This window comes from Furipterus horrens, unplaced genomic scaffold (genome assembly GCF_987537825.1).
Source record: "Furipterus horrens unplaced genomic scaffold, mFurHor1.1.pri manual_scaffold_16, whole genome shotgun sequence".
Taxonomy (NCBI): Eukaryota; Metazoa; Chordata; class Mammalia; order Chiroptera; family Furipteridae; genus Furipterus; species Furipterus horrens.
The window spans coordinates 3607179-3630612 of NW_028327186.1; the positions used below are offsets into that span (position 1 = coordinate 3607179).

Sequence of the window (23434 nt, forward strand, 5' to 3'; positions counted from 1 at the left end):
GGCTTATCGGAGAGAAGGCAGCCATGCTGAGCTTGCCTCCGGGACCTGAGTCAGCAGTTTCACGGCAGGAAAGGGGTTTTAAATGGAGCCCCTCTGGCAAAGGGTGTCTCCCTCCCTTAAGGGCACAGCGGCAGGTGCCTCACCTGCACCCCCACCCCCCACCCCCTACCACCCCGCTACCTGGAGATCCATCTCCGCCAAGCTGATCAGCATCCGCGCTATAAACCTCTGCCAGAAGCCGACAGGAACGAAGCTCATCTTGAACACCCTCTGGATGGTGTTGGCCGTCGGGTACCGCATGCTGTTGGTGTCTAGGCCAGGCTTGGAGGGCAGGAGGTGTGGCAGGAGGTAGCTGAGACACATCAGAGGCGACCGTGACCCTCGCATCCCTGACCCCGGCAGGCAGCCCAGGTGCCTTCTCCCCGGGGCCTCGGGATTTTATTTTTAGAAACAGAGCAGTTTAGAGGCTAAGAATGAACGTTCCAACAGAAAAGGAAGATGGGCCCCAGCATGGGTTTATCAAGGTCTGTACGGCGGAGACGAAACGGATACTGAGCAAAAGACGTGAGACCGTCTGTGGTCATAAGCGCCTCCAGCAGAGCAAACCGCCGTGGGTTCTCTGGCACCTGGGCTGTGATCGGGGAATCGCTTAAGAAGAAATCAGGATGGCGAAGGGAAAACAAGTAAGAGCTGCCCAGCCCCAAGGACAGTGTAGACATTGGGTCAGAATAACATTTGGGGCCGACATTTGGTTGTTCTTGGCTGGCGGAGACCACACAATCGCCCTTAAAGTTACAATGAGGCCGTTTGTACAAAAGAGGGATGTTTTACGAGCACTCTTGCTCCTCGTAAAAGCGCTGAATCAGCGGTCACTGAGCTGTTCCTGGCTGTGGTCGTTTGACAGCAGCTGAAACCGGGAGGTCCCTCCAAAAGTGTCCCTGAGGGGCAGGCTCAGGGCCACGGAGCCCTGGGTGTGTCCTTTTCTTAACAAAGGCTTTGCCTTTGGCTCCCCTACTCCTCTTAAACTATGCCATGGCCTGGTAGCTCAGTTGGTTAGAGCGTCGTCCTGATGCACTAAGGTTGCAGGTTCGATTCCTAGTCAGGGCACATACAAGAATCAACCAATGAAGTCATGAATAAGTGGAACAACAAATCAATGTTGTTTTCTCTCTCTCTCTCTAATTAATAAGTAAAGAAATAAATTAAAAAATATGTCTGCTTAGGTCCAGTAAAATGTCTTTAGAACTTTCTGGAAAAGACTCCCCAAAATATTGCAGCAGGAAAATTCAGCGTCAGCCTGGCATCCGTCCTGGCTCAGTGTCTTACACACAAGAGTTAACCTCCATGGGACCCCATGCCCCTGGCCTGGGAACAGAGAGGATGCCCAGCTCACGGGTAAAGGACGGATGGGCCGGTGTAGGTGAGACCCAGAGGGGGCTGGTGGTGAAGTTCTAGTCCTCGGCCTTCTCTGATGTTGGGTAAGAGCACCTCCTCCACCACCCCGGATGGAGTGCCTCTCCCTTCATGTATTATTCCCATTTTACAGATGGTAAAAGAAAGGCAGTTGAGACTCATACTCAGGCCTCCTGGCTCCACGTTCTAACTGTCATACCATAAACTTTCACGAGGGGTTGGCAATAAGCCGGCTGATTTTATTGTTCAAGCGGGCATAGGTAAATGTACAGCCAACTTGCTTTTACTGGGTGTAAACGTTTCCTCGTTGCTGTGGATAAAATAACCAGACAACTGTCAGAGCCCAGCAATGTTATAAACTCACGGACTGCCCGACGGACCAAAGTCAAGAACGCCCTGGGCCGTGGTGTGAGGGAACCTGTGGGTTGTGAATTCTGTTCCGTGGTTTCTGTTTTTAGGGTTCATTCGTGGTCCCTGTGGGGCTGAAGCAGCCAGAATCTCTGGGCTGGGTGCGCAGGGTCCAAGCCGGCTCCCCAGGAGTCCCCAGTGGGTATCCCCAGGAGTCTCCCAGAGCTCTGGGGTTGGTGCTCAGGGTGGTGACACACTCTACAGTAGGCGCATGATAAAGGTCTGTGGACTTGGGGCCCTGGATACTGGCCAACATCAGCCTCAGACCCAGGAAGTGGCCGACACTGAAATTAGAGCAAGGACCACGCTGGCTTAGGTCGGTATGTCACTAGATCAGGCCCACGTGGCCCTCCCTGCACGTGGAACGCTGGGCTGTGTAATCAGCATGCACACCCCTGCCACATACTCCATTTTTATGTACCAAATAACCAGGCAACCAACCCCCTAAAATGTGAACCCCCAAGGTTACTTTTAATGCCACCCTTGTGTGTTTTCCTACACCTTTTGCATAAGGGGTCATCTTTGAACCCAAAGAAAAGAGACACCCATGCCAAGGCTCATCCTGGAAATCTCGTTCGAGCCCCCGCCCCCCACCCCCCACCCCCATGGCCCCAGCCCCAGCTCCTCCCTCCCTGAGAGGCCCGCACGGCCCAGCCCGCGGGCTCACTCACCTGTCGTTGGCAACAGGCAGCGCGATCTCAAACTTGGCCAAGAACTGGAAATACTGCTCTTCCGTCTGCTGCGTGAAACCGGTCCCGACCAGCAGCATCCTGAGGTCCTCAGTCCGGATCACGCCGTTCTTGGCCACCGAGCGGGAGCCTTTGATGTTGAAGATCCTCTGCAGACACTCGGACAGCCAGATGGGGTCAAGGAAGTAGAGGTTCCTCAGGCCGTGGCTGGTGTCCGGGAAGTGGAGCAGGGTGCCCGTTTCTATGAGGAAGCTGATGGCTGAGCAGAGGAGGCGGGGGAGGGGGCTGCGTCAGACAGAGGGCAATGATGCACGGGGCTCTCAAGGCGGGGGTCGGGGGTGGGGGTGGCCGGGGACTGACTCCCACGTGGGCCAGGACACAGTCTTCCCCGGGAGCCGCCAACTCGTGGGCCCTTCAGATCGGCTGGTTCATCTCACCGCCCGCTGGGAGAGCTACAAGTGGACCCATCTCCACGATTCCCGGATTCTGTCCTTGCAAATTCGCTTACTCAGTAACATTCGTGACCCCCGGAGGCGTGCGCAGGGAGGTGAAAAACTCGAGCCCCCCTTTCTCCGGGACTGTGCCCGCTGCTGTCCCCCAACCCCGGGCCTACCCACCAGACTGCAGGTCCTCGTAGTCATTGATGTCGTTGCCCGGGGTCTGCTCCACCAGCTGCTCCAGCTGCCTGTCCGTCAGGTACTGCACATCGTCGCTCAGGCTGCGCCGCTGCTGCTCCGCCAGCACGGCCCGCTGGAGGCTCAGGTAGCTCCTGGGGACCTGCGGGCAGGAGGGCGAGGCCGGCCCGCCCGGCCTGAGTGGGTGCGATGTCTCACGGCCCATCCCTCCCCTGCCCCCAAGAAATGCTCGCACTGGGACCGGGCGGCCTGGGGACATAGTGGAGACGCCCCACGAATGGGGAGCAGGCCCCTCTGGTTTCCCTCGGGCGGGTGAGGTACCCACCAGCCTCCCCACGAGCCGCTGGCAGCCGATGGTGCTGCCCACGTCCCTCATGCTGCACGTGATGTGGAAAATGAGCTGCCGCAGCCCCTCCTGGCCTTCCAGGCTCTTGCAAGAGATCTCACTGTGGGTGCAAAAAAGATCCATCCTCACCGCCCAGCCTCTCCCCGCTGACAGGCACGGCTGCGTCTCTCCCTTCCCACATTGTCCCAAATGCGTCGCGAGAACTCATGACACATGGACACAGAGTGGTTTCTCGAGTGTCACTTTAGTCTGTCTTCCCAACCTGCCCATTTTACAGAGGAGGACAGTGAGGGGACATGCAAGGACAGAAGCCGCCAAGGCGCCCAGGTCTCTGGCCCAGAGCTAGCGCTCCTGGGGTCACCGGCCCCAGGATTCTGCCCTCCAAGCCGGGCAAATGTGTCCCCCAGATGTGCGCCCTCGTCCGTGGGACTGTAACCCAACTGCCATCAGTGCAGCCCCAGCCACGAGCACTGGATTCCCATCGGAGGACGGTTCCGTCCCTCGCTGAGCCTCAGTTTCACCATCTGCTAAGTGGGTACGACACAGACCCCGCAGGGCTGTTGTGGGACTCCAAGTACAGGAGGTGGGGGAAGGGACCAGCCCTCTGGTAGGCACTGCCCGTCCTACCCCACGCCCGGCAGCACCCTCACCCACCCCGGCCCCTTCTGGATCACTCAAACCCAATGTGAGGACCAGGGTCTGTTCTTGATCAGTGCTTGACAAATGTGACGGGCCGTGTGTGCTCTGGGGGTCACGCTGCCACCCTTCATGCCAGGAGAGGCCCAGAGGAGCGCAGGCCCGGGCTAGAAGCCCCCTGCCGGCAGGTCGCAGGCATTCCCAGGCAGACAGACAAGAGAGGGGCTGGCAGCCCGGCCGCGGTCAGAGCGAGCAGGAGGCCCTGGGAAACTCACTGTAAGTGTTTGAAAGTGATGTCGGGGAAGCCGGTGGCCCTGGACCCCGAGGGCGAGCGGCAGAGGGCCAGCACGTAGGCCCGCAGCGTCGCGATCCTCTCCACGCGGAATTTGCTTTCGATCAGGTCCAGGTGGGTCCCGACCACCAGCACCACAGCGTTCGGGGCCTTGGCCTGCGACAGAGGAGCCCGGGGAGCTGAGCACCAGCCCCGTCCCCCTGATCGAGGGAGGGGAGACGGCTCCCAGGTGCACAGGTGTGGCTCCAAGCCCGTCACCCCGGGCCCCACCCCACACTCCTGTCTGCAAACCTTGAGGCCGTGAGGCGCTGACTGAGGGGTGTGTGAGCAACCCCCCCGCCCCCCGACTCTCCCACAGGGGCTGGATTTCTGATCCCACCAGACCATGCAGCAGCTACCTGGGGCAGCGGCTGCCCCCAGGCCCCGTCACCTTTACCTTTGAGAGGGGACCCCTGTTCCCCTTTTACCCAATAGCGAGGGGCTTTTAAATTAAGGTACGAGGAGCTTAGGCTGCACCAACCACTGGGCTGCGGAGGGTTTTACATGCTCCCCTGGGAGGTGGGACGCAAGGGCCCTCTGTCTGGGCACGTTTGCCGAAATGCAAAGCATTTCTTCCTAACCATTTCTTTTCTGCTCTTTCTCAGGGAAAGGGGGACACTGCCGAGAAGGGGCTGGACGGGCTGCGGGCGTCTCACCTCGATGTTGAGCAGCCAGAACTGGAGGCTGGCCACGGCCTCCTCCCCCAGCGCCAGGTTCCAGACCACCACGTACAGGGCCTTGTCCGTGAAGAAGCACTGGTTGACGGTCGCCATGCTGGCGGGGCCGCCGATGTCCCAGACGTTGAATTCTACGGACTCAACCTACTTGAGCAACAAGGCAGCGAAGGGGGCCATTTTACAAACCGGGGTGGTCGTCCATCGATTCAAGAGAGATGATGCTACACACACCGTGTTTAGGGGCTAAAACCGGCGTGGCCGTGGAGATGCATCGCCTGTCTTGCTATTTGCATTAGGAGACAGTAATCCCAAGGTGGGAAAGGGAGTCGGGGTGCAGAGGTGGGCCTTCCAGAAGCTTCTATGTACTGCTAATGAAGGAGGGGGCCAGGCTGGGACGCTGTGTCTGGGGAACACGGGAGGGGATTGTCCTGCCTCTGTCTGGGCTGCGGACGGTTAAGAGACATCCTACTGGAGGAAGCCCCGGCAATGACATCAGCGCTCTCGGGAAGGTTGAACCTCCCTCTGAGCAAGGCCAAGGCCAGGGCCGAGGCCACGTGTGCAGGTCAGAGAGCGGCGCCCACCAAGGGTGCAGGGAAACTGCCCTGACGTGGGAACTAAACAAAAGCCTAGTTGTTGCGCTGCCGGTAAACGGTGGTTTCTCTATTCCTCTATGAGGTAAGAGTCTGGCCCCAGCAGCCAAGGCTGTGGTTTTCTGTAGCAAAGAGCCGTTCCCACGATGCTGCGTGGTGGCCTCCGAGGCCTGCTTATTTATGTGTCGGGATGAAAACAGACAGCTGTTTGAAACAGCTGGAGGGCTCGTCACACAGTTACGGGCTCAGCGACCGAAAGACAAGGCGCTGTCTTTCAGTGAAAACAAAAGGGGCGGGGGGTGGGGGGGTGACTTTAATGATGGCTGAAAGGAGAGAAAAAATGGAAACAGTAATTCAGCCCTCGGGCCTCGGACAAGTCTTTGCTGAAGAACAGCTGGAAGAAAGTGACATTGAGTAATTGCTTTAAAAAGCGAGAGGGAATCCAGAGATTCCGGCCAGTTGAGAGAACCTTCGGATGTGAGTTAGCAAGATTCACTCCTGGGCTGCTCTGGGCAGGGGTCGGGGGTTAGCGGTGTGTGTATTGATTATTTGTCCTGTCCCTAACAGGCAGATTCTGCTGTTCAGAGGGTCAACGTGGAATTATACGTTCAGCTTACATGCCTAAGGACGCAAACTGCTTTGCCCAGACTTGGACAAGTGGTTTTGTGTGAAAGGCTATGCCGGGCGTGGGCTACGGGAAAAATCATGCAGCCGCTGGCCTCAGAGCCCATCAGGTTCCCACGGGCAGCCTTCATGCACCTGGGTTGTAACCACAAAGCTGGCCACAGGTAAGGGAGGCAAAACCCGCGTGTGTTCATGCCCTGTGCTGGGAGACAGCTCCCGGCCTCGTGCTGTATTCCACCCACGGCTACTTCACGGGCTTTCCCCTCAGAGTCAAGGGCAAGACAACCTCCGTTTTCACTTGTCCCATGTTGGATGGGGAACAGGGTGATTAAAAGGTTCACTGAAGGATTCGTTTTAAATGAGGCTTAAAAAGTAGACTTCCCAGAACCTGGGGTGACAGCAGGCACCAGGCAGGACAGTGCCTTCATACTTGGGGTGCTTTCTCGGCCTCCCCGTTAGCCACAGGGGCTGGCAGGTCTCCTTGCCTATAGCAGTCCAGCGGTTTGTTCCCAACCCCAGGCCATTTGCATCGCAATCTTTGGGGCCAGGGGTGGTGAGGCCTGGGCACTATTGTCTTTAAAAAGCCCATCAGAGAAATCTCACTGGCAGCCAGGATTAAGAGCGACTGGCCCGGAGCCTCTACTTCGCTCTAACAGAAAAACTACAAGGTCATGTGAAGAAATTCACTGCCCTTGGCAGGAGCTGCGTTGGAACAGCACACGGTGGTCCCTGCAAATTCCTTGGGCCCCAGACCCCGACCGAGGGAATCCGGGGCTCCCTGGCAAGGTGGCAGAAGGGGCCCGAGGAAGCTCCCTTCCACCCACGGGGACTCTGCACGCTGACCATCCTTGACCTTGGCTTTGGAGCCAGCTGGCCTCTGCAGCTCCCACTTGGTGGTCCTGATGGTGGCCTCGCTGTGCATCACCTGGGGGGCCCTCCCCGTCTGTAAGATCTCCAGGAGGGTGGACTTGCCCTGGCGCGGAGGCCCCATGATGACCATCTTCATCAGCTTGCACTTCTCCGCTTTCCGCAGCTGCGCACGCAGGTAAGACAGCATTGCTTTGGGGCCTGTGCGGAATCACAGAGTAGGAGGGCAGACGTGGTTGGGGACATGCGGCTGGGGACAGGCAGCTACGGACACGGTCATGTCTCTGGGGAGATGAAATCCTGTCTGGGAGGAACCCTTTCTGTGTGTCCTAATAGGGCGAGTCCAGAAGGAGGGGAGGCGTGATATGGGTCACCCAGAAGTGAAGTCTAAGGTCAAAGGTTAAGACAACATTCGAGGTGCCTACGGGCCTAGGGAGTGTTATCACACGGTCAACAACAATACAATAATCCTCAGCGACTGTCTCTTTCTGTATCATTCCACAGCATCGTCGTCCACCTGGGAGCTGGGGGTGGGCTCCGAGTCACCCAGCTGTGTCCCCCGCCAGGCCCTGTACAGCTGGAATAGAGTTGTCTTTCCAAGGGAGTGACGCTAAGGGGGCCCTACCTTCTTTTCTGATCTCTGCAGGCACGTTGCTGATGTTCAGGTCTTCAATGTCCAGTTGCCAGAGGTTGCCCAGCTGTCCCAGCTCAGGGGGCAGCTCTCGCAAGCCGGGGTTGCTGAGGACACGAAGGGGGAACACACGCACGCAGCAGCCAGTCAGCCTCTGAGGCCCGCAGGGGCCGCCAAGAGCCTGCACCCCAAGCCTAACCTCTTGGGCCCCAGTTTCAACCATTCCATTTAAATACTAACTTCAAAGTCTTCCTCCCTGGATGGTTGGGGGTATAAATGGCCACTGTCTCCTGCAAATCCCTGTGGCTTAGTACTACGTCCTCTCCCCCAACCTCCTCATCTGGCCGTAAAGATGACCACTATCCCCCTGGCCAGGTGGCTCGGTTGATCGGAGCTTTGTTCCGCACACCAGAGGGCTGTGGGTTTGATCCCCGGTTGGGGTGTGTATGAGAGGCAGCTGATCAATGTTTCTCCCACCTTGTTGTTTCTCTCTCTCTCTCTCTCGAAATCAATAAACATATCCTCAGGTAAGGATTAAAAAAAAAAGAAAAGGTTATCACCACCTCTTCTTGAATAATTCCAGTGTAACCAGAATTATTTTATATTTGCCTGAAGAGTTTCACACCGTCTGAACCCCCCGTAGCTGTTAAGTCAACGACAGGATGAAAGGCCCAAGGCTTCTTCTCATCGGAACTGTGCAGAATGGCCTCACTGTGCTACTACCCCCCGCCTTCCCCGCCTGCTAAGCCCAGCTCTGAAAATCTCACGGTTGCTTCTGGGCACAAAGATGGCTCCTCTCCCCCTGGGTGTGTCCTCAGATGGTTTGTGGAAGGGCTGGGTACTTACTTTCCCAGGTAGAGTTCCGATAAGCTCTTCAGTAGGCAGACCGAGGGAGGGACCGCGTCCAGATGGTTGTCGTTCAGACAGAGGACTTCCAAAGACTCGCTCAGGAAGGCCGGGAACTCCAGCACACATGCTGCAAAGAAACGGCACAGCAGACTGTACGCATGCAGCAAATCATGGACCATTACGGCGTGGGGGCCAGAGCAACGCAGGCCACCTCAGAGCGGGGTGCGCACCTCAGGGACTGACGGATGCTGATGCCAGCATAGCATCCAGCAGGCGCCCTTGAACATGGGCAAAGGTGCGAGAACAGGGATGCTCAGTGGTACACTGTTTGAGACTGCAGACAGCCTAGCTCTCTACTCCCAGGGGGTAAGGGGAGAATATACAGCTATCATGAAGCACGGGCAGGTCTACATGCCTGGCTATGTATGACGTGATGCTCCAGAGCTATTGGTGGAACAAGGTATCTGGAGGCTTCATTGATGAACCACAAAACGTGTGCAGACATGCCAGCAAACCCACACCCCGTGCATTTATGTGTGCGTTATATGCATGTGTGTGCACATACCACAGCACACATATGTATTCTGCACGGTGTTATCCACACACACCCACCAGAAACACACATAGGCATGTATTACAATTGCCTACTGTTATGAGCATATGTATATACGCCACAAGGCACATATGCATGTATATGTTATACACATATGTCAGACACAAACACAGTTGTTACCAGAGACACATGAAATCCATAGTTGTCTCTGGGGAAGAAAATTATTAGGAGACTGAATACTCCTCTCACGCCCTTTGGTACTGTTAAAAATTTTGTTTACCACGTCCATGTATTACTTCTTCAAGGAAAGACAGCTAGTTAATGAAAAAAAAAACACTATGGGCTTAGTTTTTATGCGCGTCTAAGGTGGCATTCTCTAAGAAACAAGCCAACACTCTAGCACTTAATTAGCTTCATTAATTAGGCTAATGATGACATTACCATTAAAACTGCATCAAATCTGCTGTTTTTACGGACACCAGAGTGTATGAGTTGAGAAAGAGCGTGGCAGAGAGCCTGGAAACACACTGATGGGAAGCAGGACTCGGGTTGCAGCAGAATCTCTGAAGTGCCTTATGCCTCTGCCACCACCGAAGGCAGGGAGAGGGGGACAGGACAGCCTGCCTGAGGGTCCCTTTCAGTTTGGAGAATCAAGGACAAGGCAACTCCTCGAAGCCCTCTCTCCTGGTTCTCTGCCAGACCGCGAGAAAGGGAAGCCAGAATCTCTTGTTGGGCTGAAATGATGCTCCACAGCCTCTGACCATGAGGCCCCCCCACCCCCCTTAACTCTGGCTTTTCTCCACACATGGAGCTGCAGAGTAATGGTAATGGGGTAACCGGCATCAGAGAATGCTCTGGGAGAGGTGATAACGGAATGCCGAAATTGGTGCCCAGAAATCTGCCTCATTGGCTGCCATGTTTAATGGGATTCAACGCAGCGGCCCCTGTGGAATGAAACGTGCAACCGACTCTTAAAGATGGCTTTGTACTTGACCCGGTTCCATAAGGAAATGTTCAAAAGGGCTTCTTCTTCTTCTTCTTCTCCCCACCCCCACCCCCCCGCCCCAATGAAAAAGAATGATCAGCTTTAGCCTGCCCTCATTCACACCGAAAACCATCAGTAATAAGAAAGGCGGTCTTTCTTCCCAGAGAACGCATCTGAACACTTGGCTTTGACACTTTCCAGTTTTCAGGTTGGTGTTTATGAAGCCTCTTTAAGTAACGGGTGGATGGAAGAAGGAACCTTCACTCCAGACGGGACAACACCTGTCCTAGGTCTCCCCGCCCAGGGTGGAAACTATGAAGACTAGGCTGCACAGAGCACAGCGTGAGGTATTTATGAACTGTAATTATTTATTCATAAGTTATTTATGACTCGGCTGGTTTGAATGTTACCGTAAAAACGGCCGTCCAAATTATTTTTGGATGAGGCCGCTGCACAAATATGACTACTTGAATGTACATCAATTTACTCAGAATTTTACTGTCTGTCTGCAAACAAATTATCTTTTATAGATAATTCCTCACCCAAGGCTCAACAGCCCCGAGAGAATAGCCCTACTGAGGAAAAGCATTTGTAAGGAGCCTCCTCCTTTTCACCCAGATGTGGGCCTCAACTTTCTAGATGAAAAAAAAAAAAAAAAAAAAGAAAACCAAGGGGCCTTTGTCATGTGCCAAGGCCACCCAGTCCCCTAGACATCCTCCCATGGGTCCCCAGCTGTCATTTCCCAGAGCGCTGGTATGTGCCCCTGTGGCACTTTTCATTGTGTGCCTTTGACCTTGTACTCTGGGGGCTTTACAAGTGGGTGTGACCAGTCCCACTAGGTGCTGGGTCCACCTCCTCACACACTTCTGCAAGGTCTGCATTTGTAAATTGGAGACACCCCTCCAATCAACCCAACTGTAAGAGGCTCTGTGCGCAGCAATGGACTCAGGATGGAGATCCATACCAGTGACATTTGTCATGCCCATTGCTCCATTTTGGATTTAATGAGACAAGAGTGTTTATTTCTCTTTCCTCCCAAGTGAAATCCCGACGTCTGGACTTAATTTCCAAAGTCCTAAGGCCCTTCATCTTAAAAAGGGGCAGTTATGAAATTCCTAATTGTAGTTCCCGATTAGTGTGGTTCAGGACCTTGACATCTGTTTCTGCGCCATCTTGTACTTCCTGTTCTGCAAAATGTTTACATCCATTGCCCATTTTTTGCCTATTGGGTTGTCTTCTTCTTTTTTTTTTTTTAAATCAATTTGTAAGCAGTCTTTGTATATTAGGGATGTAAGCCAATGTATGTTGCAAGAATTTGTGTTGCAAAATTTCTTCTAAGTGTTTTTACAAAGCCCAAGATTTTGGTCTTTTTAAAAAATGACTTCTGGATTTCCCACCCAGCTTTGAAAGGTCTTCCCCGCCCCTCCCCCAATTATACATATGTTCCTTTAAATATTATTTTCTTTTTTTCTTTTATTCTTATATCTGAAATCCACATGGAAGCTTTGTAATTGACATAAGAGTTGGAAATCTAGGTTTGTAACTTTCCCTTCTATCTGGATAGCAGTTATACCAACATTATTTATTAAACAATAAAACATTCTTTTTCCACAAAAATGAAATGCTACTTTTGTCATATATTAAAATTCTATTCTTAGAACCTTAGGTCTATTTTTAGGAGTCTTATCTGTTTCCCTGATGATGCGTGACATTTGCAATCATGTAAACACACTCATATATGACTGATATACACATACTATATGTATACATACAAGCACACTAGTTCATCAAGAATACAACAGGTGGACAGACTTTTTTTTTTTTTACCTCCTAAAAATGTGTCTGGGCCTCCATGGGGTTTCTTATCCCTACCTCACATCATCTGTACTTAAAGAGCACTTGCCAACATAGATCTATCAAGTTGAAGATGAAAGTTATATTTAACATCAACTAAATACTGGTCCCTGTTCTATGGGACAGCATCCTGAGGATATTTCTATGAGCATCACCGGCTTTAGAAATCAGCTTTCGGGTTAAAATGAATGGCTGCTTAATGCAAGGGACAGGCCCATACCTCCCAACCTTACCTCCCAGAAGATAATGAACAAGAAGAACTTGGTTTCCTAGAAATGTTCTCCTCTGAACTGGCCTTGTTGTGTGACCAGCACAAACAATCTAGGAAAAGTTGTTTCTGATGAGTTTGGGGAAAGACCTCAAGTCCCTCTGGAATCTCAGATTGGCCCGGACAGCCTGTGGGACCAAAGGTGGCCGTGTTCCCATGTGGCTTCACAAGATCCTGTCATGTGGCTGTAAGAATGTCACAGTGCTGCCCCCAACCTACCCAGTGCTGGGTTGAAACCTGGCTCTGCCACCAAGTGTCAAATGTGACCACAATAGACAACTCTCATGCTACAGCCTGAATTGTGTCTCCCCAATGTGATGGTGTTAAAAGGTGGGGGCCTTTGGAGGTGATGAGGTCCCCATGATGGGTTTAGTGCCTTTATAAAAAGACACACAAGATAGCTTGCTCTCTCTCTCTGCCATGTGAAGACACAACGAGAAGGCAGCTGTCTACAAGGCAGGAGGAGGGTTCTCACTGGGAACAAACCACGCAGGCACCCTGACCTCGGACTTCCAGCCCCCAGAGCTGTGCGGAAATGCATTTCTGTTGTTTAAGCCGCTCAGTCTCTCGTACTTTGTTACGGAAGCCCAAGCTGACTAAAACACTCGGGAAGCCTCAGTTTCCTCATCTGTAAAATGGGAAACCACAAGCCATCGCTCACGCTGTGAGGGTTAAAGGAAGACCGGACATATTTAATGCATCTAGGGCAGTGCTCACATGCAGCAGCCTGTTCACACACAGGAGCTCCTAGTCTCATCGGATTGCAAACGGGGAAGGGGCTTTCAGGATACGCAGGCCACGTGGACCCTGCAAGCATTGTGGGGAAAACCCTATAGAAAGACAGCAAAGAACCACCTGCCCAGCCCCCTCATCTCCCAGCACCTACATACGCACCTGTCTCGGTCCCTGAACGCTGGCGCCCTCTGGTGGTGAAAAAGGAAATACGCTTTGTTTTAAGTCCATCTTCAACTCTGTTGGGAAGGAAAGCAACGTCAAACTTGGAGGAAAGCAGGACAAAGACCGTACTATTTTGGCTGTGACTCTATCATGCTGAAGCATGTAGAGACGAGGGAGAAAACTGCATCAGCGGAGTGTCAGGCCCCCCTGCAGCTGACGTGTGAGCGTCGACAGCTCAAGAAGACTCTGGGAAAGAAACGTCTAGGGAAGGTGACCTGACGCCGGGATGACTGGTGGTTTCCATTCTTGGGCTTTTCCATTTCAGGCAGGTGTGAGTGTTCCCGTGCCTGGCAGGAATGCCCGTTCCAGTGGGTGTGACTTTACAGGATGGTCCCCAGGGTAGTTCTTTTTGAGGTGTACGTTCTGCTGAGATGCTACAGAAGTGACCTTCCCCAACTGAACCTAGAGGTTGGTCTCTAAGGTCTGAAGCGCCACCTGGGCTTGTCCCCAGATTTTCACCTTTTAATTTAGTCTTGGGGAGGGGGAATTCTTTTTATTAAATACATACGAGGTCTGTCTGGAAAAAGCCCAGCCATTGTTACTATAACGGGAATAGTTTGTGCAACATCGATGTAACCTGGCAGCCAAGGAGAGTGGACTGGAATGCACATGTGTGAACAATGACGACTTCACTGTACTAGTCAGTAGGGGTGGTAGATGCTGTTGAGTGAGTTTGTGTACTGTGTGGCCGTTGCATTCAAAATGACTGAGCAAGTAGAGTGACAAATCTGCATCAGATTTTGTGTTAAGATTGACCATTTCTCTTTGGAAACTATTCTGATGGTTCAGAAGGCCGCAGCTATGGGCAACTGGTGACTGGCAGCTTCATCATGACAATGCACCTGCTCATACATCACATCTTGTGCAGAGTTTTTTGGTGAAACATCAAACCACCTAGGTGACTCAGCCCCCCTACAGCCCAGATTTGGTGTCCTGCAACTTCTAGCTTTTCCCAAAACTAGAATCAGCTTTGAAAGGGAAGAGATTTCAGACCTTCAATGAGATTCAGGAAAATACGACGGGGCAGCTGATGGTGATGGGGAGAACTGTGTGAGGTCCCAAGGTCCCTGCTTTGAAGGGGACTGAGGCATCCTTGTCTTGTGTACAATGTTTCTTGTACCTTGTTATCTTCTTCAATAAATGTCTCTATTTTTCACATTACACAGCTGCATACCTTCTGGACAGACCTCGTATATACATATTGGTTAGCAATTTGGGGGGTACTTTTTATTCGGTCAATATACATATGGCTTAGCAATTGACAAAAACTTTTGAACAGGATGACAGGTTAGACTAAAGGGAGAAGAGTCTCCAAGAGTCTTTAAAAATTAGAAATGAGGGGAACACTGTTATGGGCTACATTGTGTCTCCCTTCCTCCAAATTAAGAGGCTGAAGCCCTACCTCCCAGCACTCAGAATGTGGCCTTCTTTGCAGAGGAAGTCTTAACAGGGGTGATTATGTTAACATGAGATCATGTGAATGGACCTTAATCCAATATAACCGGTGACCTCACAGGAAGAGGGTATGAGGACATGGGCCCAGAGGGAAGACGTTTGGGGACAGAGAAGACAGCCAACTGCAAGCCTAGAAGAGGAGCCTCAGAAACAATCGACCCTGCTGACACCTTGACCTTGGACTTCCAGCCTCCAAGACTGTGCCACATAAATGTCCCCCAGCCTCTGGTACTTCGTTATGGCCACCCTAACAAGCTAATACATATCCCAAGGGACAGAAAGACTGTGTCACGCACATTTCAGAACCTGCCCAGGACAGAGATTTGCTTACTTGCCAAACTGGTTTCTGGAGAGATCCAGGGTTTTCAGGTGCCTGCAGGTCCACTTCTCTGGAGGCGGCACGGCCACCAGCTGGTTTCCCTGTAACCTCAAGGATGTGAGGGCCTGGGACAGAGAGGGAGAGAGATGAAGGTGCCATTTCATGCCAAAGGGGAGGAAGAACTGAAGAGAAAAGCCAGTTCCCTGACAAAGTGAAGCCAAATAATTATGACCTTGACCGAGATTCCGTAATGTGGGCTTGAGAGTGTCTTATGACTTAAGAAATTATACCAAACATATAGGACAATTTATAGAACACCCTTCCCCCCAGATCAACAGGAGACGATGATTCCAGAATGAAAGGAGTCTAATAAGGCACTTCTCAGGGCTGAGACTTCATACAGGCCGAGTGGTGGTGATTCATGGGCCCCATCTTGGGGACAGCGGCTGACTCTGAGGGTCCTGGAGGCCATGGTGTTACCCCAGGAGGGGTGCACATCATGGGGCCTCCTTGGGCCGGCCCAGGTGACATCGTGGACAGGGGCAGGTGGTAGCAGTGACACTGAGTGTGACTGTCCCAATGGCACAGGCTCTGCTGGCCAGAAGCCTGGGGCCACCGTGTGCCCTGCTGTTAGCCTGGCAGCAAACCCAGTCACCGAGGACAGAGCCTCTGCCCTTAGACTGGGAACGGGTTTCACCTTCATGAGAAGGCAGGCGCCTCGGATGCTAACTAGTCCGTCGGCAACGGGAGCCTTGGGGTGCCTCACAGTGCACCCTTTGTTCTCTCCCTGGTGGAAGGGGGCCCACACTGCCCCCTACCCTCAGGGTCAGCCAGCTCGTCTGCCGATGTCTACGGGGGCCGAGGCACCCCCCTCCCCAACCCCCGATCTGGAGGACAGACGTGGATTCCCATAGGGCCGAGTGGTGAGGGGCTGGGCGAGGTTCTCCCCCTCCTTTCCTGGCTGCGGTGGGAACCAGAAAACCAAGCCAGTTGTTGGTGTGACATAGAGGTAACAGACTGGGAACAGGGGACTGGCCGAGGGGCTGCCCTGCAAGGACAGAGGTCAGGTGGAGGATGTAAGCTCGTGGCCAGGGGAGCCCCTGAGGGTAGTAGCGACCTGTGTTCTCACCCACCAGCCCTCCCTGTGCAACGGACACACCCTGGGGCCCTTTCCCCATGTTTGCCCTGGTGCCCATGGCAGGACGGCCCTCGTCCTGAGAACCTACCTGTTGAAAGGGCCCCTGATGCCTTCTGGGGATCCCTGAACATGGGGAAGCCACCCCTGGCCCTGGAGGAGATCCTGTAGGGACCAATGCCTTTGCACGCCTGGCGCTGCCCTGATGCCCTCAGCAAATCCTTATCAGGCCCCTTTCTGGGGCTGGTCCTGGGCGACAAAGTCAAGTGCCAAATAGGATCTATGCTTTGCCTTAAGGGGGCCTGCAACAACCTAATGTGGGAAAGGAGCCCCAGCCGGGGGGTTCAGTTGGTTGGAGCATCATCCCATGCACCAAAAAGGTGGCAGGTTCAATTCCCGGTCGGGGCACATGCCTAGTTGGTGGGTTCTATCCCCAGTCACGGCGTGTACAGGAGGCAGCTGATCCATGTTTCTCTCACATCAATGTCTCTCTCTCCCTCTCTCTCTCCCTCCCTCCCTTCCTCTCTCTCTAGGATCAGTGAACATGTCCTTAGTGAAGATGGAAAAAAAAAAAAAAAAGGGAGAACGGAGCCCCACGTGGGTGGGAGGGGCAAGGAGACAAACAGGACTCTGGGAAAAGACACTGTCCTGAATTCACGTCCAAAGAAGCTTCCAGGACAGCCACCTCTCAGGAGAGAGGCAGCGACAAGGAGGTTTCCTACACCAGCAGAGCTCTGTGTCACCAGGGAAGGGACAGAACGGGAGAGGGTCAGACAGAGGGGCTGCTGGGTTGCGCTCACAGTTTTCAACATTAAAGAAAGTTCTGGAGGGAAAGACCCATAACCCCACACCCCTTGCAGAGCTGTTTTCGTTTTGCGTATTTCCTATCAATCTTCGCTCGTAATGACACCTTGTTTTTGGACAGTTGAACTTTTCTTTCAACTTCTTTTGGTCTCAGAGGCTCAGAAGGGCACTGACGTCCCTGCCCTGTGGACTGATTTTTTTCACGAAAGCTGAACGTGAGATGCTCTCGGACTTACGTCGAGCTGGAAAAGGCCCGGAGGGACTTCCTTGAGCGCGTTCTCTGAGAAATCCACGTCCTTCAGGTGGTTTTTCCAGAAGACAGCCATCCTGTCGGGCAGACATTCCAGGGCATTTTGGGGTGCTTTACAACATTTCTAGCAGTTGGAGGAGAAAGAGAATGAGGTGGGGATTAGCTTCTTCAAAGCGGCGGGGCCGATAGGAAAGACCCGATTTGATTTAAAAATAAGACATTACACCGTGGCTCTGTAATAAATACGACTCAGTTAATGAAGAGGCTGCAAACTGTGGTTGCCCCGCTTTCCCGGATTCTCAGGGGAGACCGTGGGGGTTCATACTCCTTTTCCTCCAGAACATCTGGCTTATTGTCCTCGGAGATAATGGAACCATTCAGGCCCAGGCTCTGGAGAGGGGCTGGATTCCCACACATGCATGTTTAAACTGGAAATGTTACTATTGCTGAGGGAGAACTTCCTGGGGTAAAACCAACAGCCAGAAAACACGACTACTCTTTACGCTGCTCTGTCTGCTTTCACGCGCCAACTTCCCCGAGAAACAAAAACACCATTTCATCGGCAGTGCGATGAAGTAGATGATGTCTTCTTTATTCTCGCTGTAGAGCTGTCCAAAAGGAACCAAGCCCCCCACTGGCCCCTGCCGTCCCCCCTTTTTGGGCAGAAGTCATCCCACACCAGACAAGCAAGTTGTAAATGTGGAAAGGTCTGTAGGTCTCACGGGGCACATCTCAAGCCCAGAGCCGCGTGGTCCGGCTTTCAGGTGAGTTACCTGCCTGAGACACCCAGCTGCTGACTGCTGAGGGACATTTCTGGTCTGTAACATGGGACTGACACTCTGATTACCCAGCAAGGCCACCAAAGGGGAGCAGGGGTGACAGGCACTGAACCCTCTGTGACGTCTGGTGTGATACTAACCAAAGGACAGGCCCAGGCGTCTGGAAACATCTTCAGTTTATTTCTGGAGACGTTCAGGTAACTGAGGGACTTGAAAGAATGAAGGAAGACCGCAGGGAGCTCCGTCAGTTTATTGTCAGAAATATCCAGTTCCTGTAGTTTCCGCAAACCTATCCAGTTAGTGGCTAGGGGAGGGGAAAAAAAGAAGTATGAACTGGTAAAAAAAAATCCCTATCAAGAAGAAAATGACGAATCAAGCCAGGTTACGGATGGGGGAACATACCGCTTTCTTCTTCGAACAATCTTTCTAAGTAATTTTTTGAAGCGGTCAGTTTCTGGAGCTTGGAGAGGTGCAGGAGACCCGGCGGGAGATGTGACAGCTTGTTGTTGGAAATATCAATTTCAAGGAGCCTGTCGTTGGGGAAGAAGGACGTCAAAGCATCAGAAGAAAGAGGTCAAGCTCCCCTATGACGTATTTTTGTAAACACACAGGTGCCCTTTTCCTTTGGCTCCTTGCATGAGGCTAAAAGAACAGGCATTGAAAATGCAGTGATAGCCCCGGCTGGTGTGACTCAGTGGATTGAGCACCAGCCTGTGAACCAAAAGGTCACAGGTTCGATTCCCAGTCAGGGCACATGCCTGGGTTGCGGGCCAGGTCCCCAGCTGGGGGCGTGTGAGAGGTAGCCAATGGATGTTTCTCTCCCTCTCTTTCTCCCTCCTGTCCCCTCTCTCTACAAATAAATACAATGTTTAAAACAATTAAAAAAAAAACAAAAACACAGCGATATCATTTTTACTCATTGCATTAACTGTTACCATGTCCCATGGAGACAAAGGAAATCAAAGTTCTCTTCGGGGGGCCCTGGTCTCGCTGGCCAATAGGAATGAAAGCCTTTCTCATAGACAGGGTAGCAACAATGTGAGCTGCTGGCTTGCAGGTGGCCTTCAATCTTCTGGACCCTTGAGTCCACCCCATGTAAGGACCCCCAGAGAACCTCTGCTGGGATGACGCTCATTCTTTAGACTTTTGTGTGCAGGTTCTTTTTTCTTCCCTCCACTGGTTACTAATGACGCTGAGCTCCTTCCAACACCCTTCTTTCTCTCTTACTTCAGTTAGAGCCTTAGCTTCCCAAGCCCCCCCCACCCCCTGCCCACCCAAAAAAAGGAGACAGAGCCGCCCACACCTGCTTGCTTCCTGCTGTCAGGGTCCTTCGGAGTGAACTCCTCCCCTGGGGCCTTTCCTACTTCCCCTGGGAGGTAGAATAAAAGCTGAGGTGTCTGGGTCCCCTGCTTCCACCAGCCCCCTCCTTGGATTCCCGTGTGTGGGATGGAGACTGGGCATCGGGGGGCAGGGCCGTGAGTGAGCAGTGCACCGGGGGATGCAAACCACCCCGCCCCGCCTTCCCCAGGGTGGGAGGCCAGGGGCCTTGTCCCCAGGAGAGAGCTTGCCTTGGGGCAGGCATAGCTTCCTTCTCTCGTTTCAGCTGAAAATGCCTTTTCAAAACCACAGACTGCCCTCAGGGAGCACGCGCCAGGGAGGCTGGCATGGCAGCGGGGGTGCAGAGGGTCCCCCCACCCCCACCCCAGCGCGTGCAAGGGCAGGGAGGCCCACCTGGAACAGATGATCTCGTCGGAGGACTGCACCCCGGGCAGCTCGGCCAGGTGGTTGTCCGAGAGGTTCAGCTTCCGCAGGTTGATGAGTCCCCAGGGGATGACGGACGGCAGGGAGGACAGGCAGTTGGCGGAAAGGTCCAGCTCCGTGATCTGGCAGGAGATGTCTATGAGCCAGTCGATGTCCACCCAGGGCAGCTTGAGGTGGGCCCACTTCACACGAAGAGCCTGGGGGTGGGAGGAAGGGGGTGGGCATCGCATCGCGGGGGAGTGAGCGCAGGGCAGCTGTTGGCTCAGGACAAATTGGTGACTTATTCAGTTCTGACCCAGCGGAGCCCCAGATGCTGGGGCCCGTTCCCCCGGGCTGTCACCCACCGCGGCCCAGCTCCCGCTGCTGTCTCTCCAGCCTCTAGAGGGAGCCCGTGAGTTTAATGGCATGGAGCGGTAGGAAGCGCTGCACAAAGGGCCCCTGCTCGGCCCAGAGGAGGCCACCCCAGCTCGGAGGAGCCTTCCTGGACTGAGAAGGCTGAGGAGCAAACCCAGGTCTTCCGACCTCTCTTAAGCACTCTCTTCCCTGGGATTAGTGCTGCCATTTTTACCCTGGGTGCTGCTTCCAGAGTGAGAGACTAATTACCCAAAGGGACAGTGGCCAGACCATCTATAAAAAATGGTACTTTGATGCTCCCCCCCATCTGTCCAGGAAACTAACCCCCTTATCTATAATAAATAGCCCAGGAACCAGTCTGTAAGTAACCCAGACCTGCAGAAGAGCAGTCTGCTATCTAGTAACAATCCTGGAAGCTAAACACTAACTTAAAATTTTTTTCTTTTATTGATTTTTAGAGAGAGGGAAGAAAGGGAGAGAGAGAGGGAGAGAGACATTGATGTGAGAGAGGAACATTGATTGGTTGCCTCTTGCATGCTGACTAGGATTGAACCTGCAACCCAGGCATGCGCCCTGACCGGGAATCGAACCTGCGACCTTTCGGTTTATGGGCCTATGCTTAACCCACTGAGTCACACAGGCCAGGAAATAAACAATAACTTCTGTAACAATTAGCCCCCAGGGGCCCAGACTTGATTAGTAATTGATAGCTTCCCTATTCTTTGTCCCCACTTCCAACTTACATCACCCAGAGAAAGCCAAATAGGCACCTCAGCCAATCACGTAGGGCGCCGCTCTTCTAGTCGACTGCCTCCCGCTTCGCCATCAACAGCCTCCAGTCTGGCACCCCTGAGCCTTCCCTCTGCTTGACTCTAAACTTTCCTGACCCTTCTGCCTGGCTTTGGGTCTCTGCCAAAACTCAAGGGGCCGGCTGACTCCCTGCAGCAGCAAGCTCGGAATAAATCCCCTTTGCTTTTCTCCTCTGGATGGCTTTTGTTCACGTCCACAAGGGGGAGTCAGAGAGGCCAGCGGTTGGTTTGCTGGTGGGCGATGGTGAGAGACCCAAACACACACGAGCAGAGTTGGTCTTCCTTTTGGATTATCACAGAATTTGGGGGCCCCGTTAGGTTTCTGGGGGGGAGGACACTGGCTTTTGGGTTTGTTTCTCCAAAGCGACTGAAAGGCATATCAGAAAATTAGAGAAACAAACATGAGTGCTTCGCAGATGGGAAAATGTCACAACCTGGCCCACTGTGGGAATGACACCAATAAAAGTGGCCCGAGTTTGCTTTTCAAATTGGCTGCAGCAGACAGACTTCCCGGCCTGGTCCCTAGGTGGCGGTGCGTGTCTTGTCTTCCTCGCCTTGGTAATCAGAATCTGAAAGCCTGGGTTTCTTACACCTCTCCAAGTTCCTATTCTTTGCACCGAGAATAAGGAACTCTCTGTCTCTCTGTCTCTGTCTCCATTCACCTGAACAAAGGGGGACGGATGATAGTGTACTGGATGTGGCCTGTTCAAGGACAGTGGCTTCCCATGGGAAAGCATGTCAGTGAATCCAGGAGCAGGTGGAGAGGAGGGGCAACATGCTGGTCCTCACAGTGCCAAGTTCAGGAAGGTCCTCCTAGGGCCTGGCTGTGACCCCTGCCTGGGTTCTCAGGGACACACCCAGGTCTTGGGCCCAAGGCCAGACAGCTGCACACAGGGCCAAGGTGTCCAGTGTGCGGCCTGACCCTCCACTCACTCCGTGTGGCCACTGCGGTCATTCAATATCAAATAGACTGGGCCTGATCTAAAATGGCAGCCAAATGCAAGATGAAAAGGAGGCTGGGTTTACTCCTGATTTTAAACAACAAATCTTAGGAATCTAGGGAAAGTCTTCTTTTTTTTAATACCCACCAGAGGACATTTTCTCATTGGTTTTAGAGAGCGAGGAAGGGAGAGAGAGACAGAGAGACAGAGAGAGAGAGAGAGAGAGAGAGAGAGAGAGAGAGAGAGAGAGAAACATCGATTAGTTGCCTTCTCCTATGCACCCCGATTGGGGATTAAACCCGCCACCTGGGTATGTGCCCTGACTGGGAATCGAACTCACAACCCTTCAGTCTAAGGGACGATGTTCCAACCAAATGAGCCACACTGGCCAGGGCTATGGAGATTCTTATAAATAAAACTCTGCAGGACCACCAAAGATAAATAAAACAACAGGAAAGAATCAGACTATTACTATGCCATGAACCAATTATGGTACAAAGGACCTAGGCATCCTTGGAGGGTCAGCTTACATGTTGTTGTCCTGAGAATGACACCCTCCCTCTTGCACCTCCTCCAGGTCCTCTGAGCTGCACAAGGAGAGGGGACTCACCCCGTGTCTTCTTAACTGAGACCACGGGGACCTTGGGCAAGTCTCGGTGCAGCTGAGAACCTTCTCAGGCTCTCTGCAGCTCAAGTCTCCTTATAGGAACCTGTTTACTGATTTCAGGCTGCTAACTCAGCCCAAGGCTCATCTCCCCTGTCCCAGCAAGCAGGGTGGCCTTCCAGAACCCGGACTGCATGCACCTCCAAAGCTCAGCAGTGTGCCTAGCATGCAGCAGATGCTAAATAAACATTTGTGCGTTGAGACGCAAGCCACTGAGGCCTGCAATCCATCCGTTCATACCTCTCACCAGATCAAACATCCTAAAAATAACCGAGTCTGCTCAAAATCCTCCAGCCTTCCCCTGCCCTCAGCCTGCCTTCAGCTGAATATCCAGGCTCTTATGGTCAGCCCCACATCTCTATGATGCACCCCAATCACTTTGCAAATTTGCGTCTCACGATCTCCTCCACGTCCTCGGCCCGCCCTCTGCGTTCCCATTGGCAGATGGCTTGTGCAGTTAGTGATGTATTCTAGTGAGAGGAAATCGGGGGATGGGCATATCTTAGAGCAGAGGATTCGAGGCCAAGGGGAAATAGCCAATTAGAGCCCAGAACCTGCCTGTTTGTTTGTAAGTAAACTGCACGGCTCAGAAAGTGGGCCCAAGGCTGAAATTCACAGGAAGGCTGGGATGTAGGGCAGGAAGACTGGGGTGTGGTCTCGCTGTCAGTAGTTGATTGGCCAGTGCACCAAAGGCTGCGGGGTGCTCTGGGGCTGATGAGGATCCTCCTGGGATGTGGTTGTTATGGTGATGGAGGGATACGGTGGGAAACACAAGTTTGGTGGGCATGGTGACGGGAGCTCTTGCAACAACTGACTCCTGAGAGCTGGCCTCCTTTTGACGGTGGGTGTC

The 23434-nt window shown here is 53.0% G+C and overlaps 1 protein-coding gene across 2 annotated transcripts in view; it reads right to left on the reverse strand.

The window, feature by feature from the left end:
* The window catches only part of LRRK1 (leucine rich repeat kinase 1), a 90446-nt gene that overhangs the window by 22443 nt on the left and 44569 nt on the right, over positions 1-23434 (reverse strand). For both annotated transcript variants that reach the window (XM_090263862.1, XM_090263863.1), the window contains exons 6-20: positions 19787-20013; positions 18458-18585; positions 18196-18359; positions 17263-17400; positions 15100-15212; positions 13251-13327; positions 8694-8823; positions 7842-7954; positions 7203-7417; positions 5115-5279; positions 4403-4575; positions 3471-3591; positions 3128-3287; positions 2493-2769; positions 181-352 (exon numbers count right to left, since the gene is read on the reverse strand). In XM_090263862.1, coding sequence (XP_090119988.1) covers positions 181-352; positions 2493-2769; positions 3128-3287; positions 3471-3591; positions 4403-4575; positions 5115-5279; positions 7203-7417; positions 7842-7954; positions 8694-8823; positions 13251-13327; positions 15100-15212; positions 17263-17400; positions 18196-18359; positions 18458-18585; positions 19787-20013 — 2373 coding nt within the window. The remainder of the gene's footprint in view (positions 1-180; positions 353-2492; positions 2770-3127; positions 3288-3470; positions 3592-4402; positions 4576-5114; positions 5280-7202; positions 7418-7841; positions 7955-8693; positions 8824-13250; positions 13328-15099; positions 15213-17262; positions 17401-18195; positions 18360-18457; positions 18586-19786; positions 20014-23434) is intronic.